The 2,718-nt window shown below is 40.0% G+C and overlaps 1 protein-coding gene across 1 annotated transcript; it reads right to left on the reverse strand.

Moving 5' to 3' along the window:
- LOC129111025 (cystatin-A1-like) lies at positions 1–647 on the reverse strand. The gene is made up of 3 exons (XM_054623316.1): positions 538–647; positions 345–446; positions 1–135 (listed from the first exon to the last, which is right to left on the reverse strand). The coding sequence occupies exons 1-3, from the start codon at positions 613–615 to the stop codon at positions 1–3; spliced, it is 315 nt and encodes a 104-aa protein (XP_054479291.1). The 5' UTR covers positions 616–647.
- Between the last annotated feature and the right edge of the window lie 2,071 nt (positions 648–2,718).

The raw sequence follows: 2,718 nt of genomic DNA on the forward strand, positions 1-2,718 counted from the left end.
TCAGTTGATAAAAGGTACGAGAGGGTCTTTTTTGGTTCTGTTCTGCTCCACACCGCGCAGCACAACCTCCCCTCCGTTACATGGAAGTGCTTGAAAGACCCTCAGATGAATGTAGTCCTCTGCTCCAACATGAACCTGCAGGAAAAAGAGAGAGAGACATTGGACATAAAAATACATTCATCTGGATCTTGTCATCAATTGTTTAACTGGTGTTTACTGTCCTGCCTTGACATGATATTAAATTCAACTGGATGTCACAAATAATATTAATTCAACCTCTATATCATTCAAAGACACACATCTTGCTTCCATTTTTTGTTTTCAAATATAATTATATTATTTACCTTGATGAGGAAGTTTAGTCCAGCCACAAGCTGACTCCTGTATTCAACTGCTTCGAATTCCCGATAGTTCTTGCCTGTAAATCTTTCCACTTGATCTTTCACCTGTGGATGAATTAATTAAAACGTGATGTAAATATAGACCATAGAGTTGAGTGTGGTTTGTCCTGAAGAATGAATGTAGATTGAATCTCACCTGATTAGAAATCTTCTGAATTTCATCAGTGGCTTTTGTCTCAGTCCATCCTCCGAGCATGTCAACCTTGTCAGCCATTGTCTCAAGCTCTGTTGAAGTTAACAGAGAAGTCAACTGTCTGCTTAAACGTGTTTCAATGTGTCAGCTGGTTATCAAATGTATTTATACAGTGTATCCACCCTTGACACAGACTGGAAGGTGGCTCTCATGAAGTTCTGGGTGGAGCTACAGTGAAGCTGAAACCTCACCTGACTGTGGTGAAGAAACCCAATATCATTCTTGGGCCATTTAAATAAATATACTACATGTAGATTTTTTTAGGTGAAAATATCATCTTAACAAATGTGACAAATAATCTTCACCAGTCATAAAGTACTTGACTTAATTCCTGTTTCGATGCAATAAACATAGCCTACATATTGTGTAATAATTCTGAGATGAAGGAGCAGAGCATTTATATGAGACTGCAGATATTCAGCTAACAGAACCTGTTAATGTTTAATAGGGAAATATTCATTCATTGTATTTCCTTGTTCAGAACTCACAATATGAGCATGTTTCTTTAATTATTTAATCAGAGTAAAGTAAAAGAAAATGTATGTCTGTGTTAAGGTGTGTGTAACTAAAGAGATATTTTTACCTTTTTTAATTCATTTTAAACAATTTGTTTTCATTCATCTATTTTTGAAATCAGACTTCACAAAAGGAAAGCTAATGTTGCATATAAGAGCCACAAACAATATATAGAGATTTAAAGAAGGCTGTGCATTCAACTTGCTACTTCCCAACACAAAATATATTTATTTATATATGTTAATACATTAAAAATCATGTCAAATCCTTCCAGGATAAAGAATTAGAGCATTGTTATATGAGACTGCTTTCTATAAGTATTTCACTGTTGAAACAGGTTGTTTGATCGGTCAAGAGTACCTCACATGATTGTGGTGAAGAATCCCAATATACTGCATTTATATGAGACTGCAGGTATTCAGCTAACAGAACAGGGAAACATTAATTCTGTGTATTTCCTCGTTAGATTTTAAACGCTCACCTTTCTTCAAGGTTTTTGTGATTAATTAAACACTGAGAATTACAGTGAATTTAAATACATTTTCTACATGTAAATCTTTTGAGCATCAGTGTTGTGTGTCCAGTCCAGTTTATTGTTTATCTGCACCCCAAGGTACTTGTAGGACTCAACCCTCTCCACTTCCCCTCCCTGAATGAAAACAGGGACAGGGGGGTTTCTGTTCCTCTGGTAGTCCACCACAAGCTCCTTGGTCTTGCTGATGTTGAGCTTCAGGTGGTTGTTGCTGCCTGCACCATGTGCACCAGCTCTCAATCAGTCCTCTGTACTCCTCCTCATTGTCCCTGGTGATACATCCAACAATGGAGGAGTCATCGGAAAACTTTTGGAGGTGGCAGGAACCAGAGTTGAAGCGGAAGTCCGAGGTGTAGAGAGTGAAGAGGAACGGTGCCAGTACAGTTCCTTGGGGTGCGCCGGTGTTGCTGATCACAGCCTCAGAGACGGCTGTGGCACATGAGGTAGAGCGCTTGTCCCGTAACCACAAGGTTGGTGGTTCAAACCCCTCTACCGGCAACATGCCGAGGTGCACATGAGGTAGAGCGCTTGTCCCGTAACCACAAGGTTGGTGGTTCAAACCCCTCTACCGGCAACATGCCGAGGTGTCCTTGAGCAAGACACCTAACCCCAAGTTGTTCCCCAGGCGCTTCATTGCAGCCCACTGCTCCTCCGGGATGGGTTAAATGCAGAGAAATAATTTCCCCATTGTGGGACTTTATTATTATTATTATTAAATATTTATATTTTTACTGCACTACATTTGTGATCCTTATAGCCACTTTGTACATTCTGATTTGACATTTAAAAGCTGTGAGTGTGTCTGGCAATCTGCAGGCGCTCCCTGTATAGACGAAAAAGCAAAGCGTGGTGATATAGTATCTTTAAAAGGCCCTTTGGTAGGCACAATATTTGCTTATGGCCATACCACCCTGAACACGCCCCTTTCAGGAAGTGAGTCGTGGAGTGATTTGTTTGAGAGTGCATGGCACATGGCTGGATTTTCCTCATCTTCTTCGCCTTTTCTCTGAGAAATACCGACTTTTAGTTCAGTTTTTCTTTGGTTTTTTTCCCCCAACAGTGTTTCACTGTCTGGG

Source organism: Anoplopoma fimbria, chromosome 21 (assembly GCF_027596085.1).
Source record: "Anoplopoma fimbria isolate UVic2021 breed Golden Eagle Sablefish chromosome 21, Afim_UVic_2022, whole genome shotgun sequence".
Taxonomy (NCBI): Eukaryota; Metazoa; Chordata; class Actinopteri; order Perciformes; family Anoplopomatidae; genus Anoplopoma; species Anoplopoma fimbria.

Bases quoted from the DNA above. Each gene is read 5' to 3' on its own strand.
- LOC129111025 (XM_054623316.1), bottom strand. From the start codon at position 615: ATGGCTGACAAGGTTGACATGCTCGGAGGATGGACTGAGACAAAAGCC. The intron at 447-537 runs GTGAGATTCAAT...ATTCATCCACAG, and splicing joins TTCAGAAGATTTCTAATCAG to GTGAAAGATCAAGTGGAAAG. The intron at 136-344 runs GTAAATAATATA...TTTTTCCTGCAG, and splicing joins GACTAAACTTCCTCATCAAG to GTTCATGTTGGAGCAGAGGA.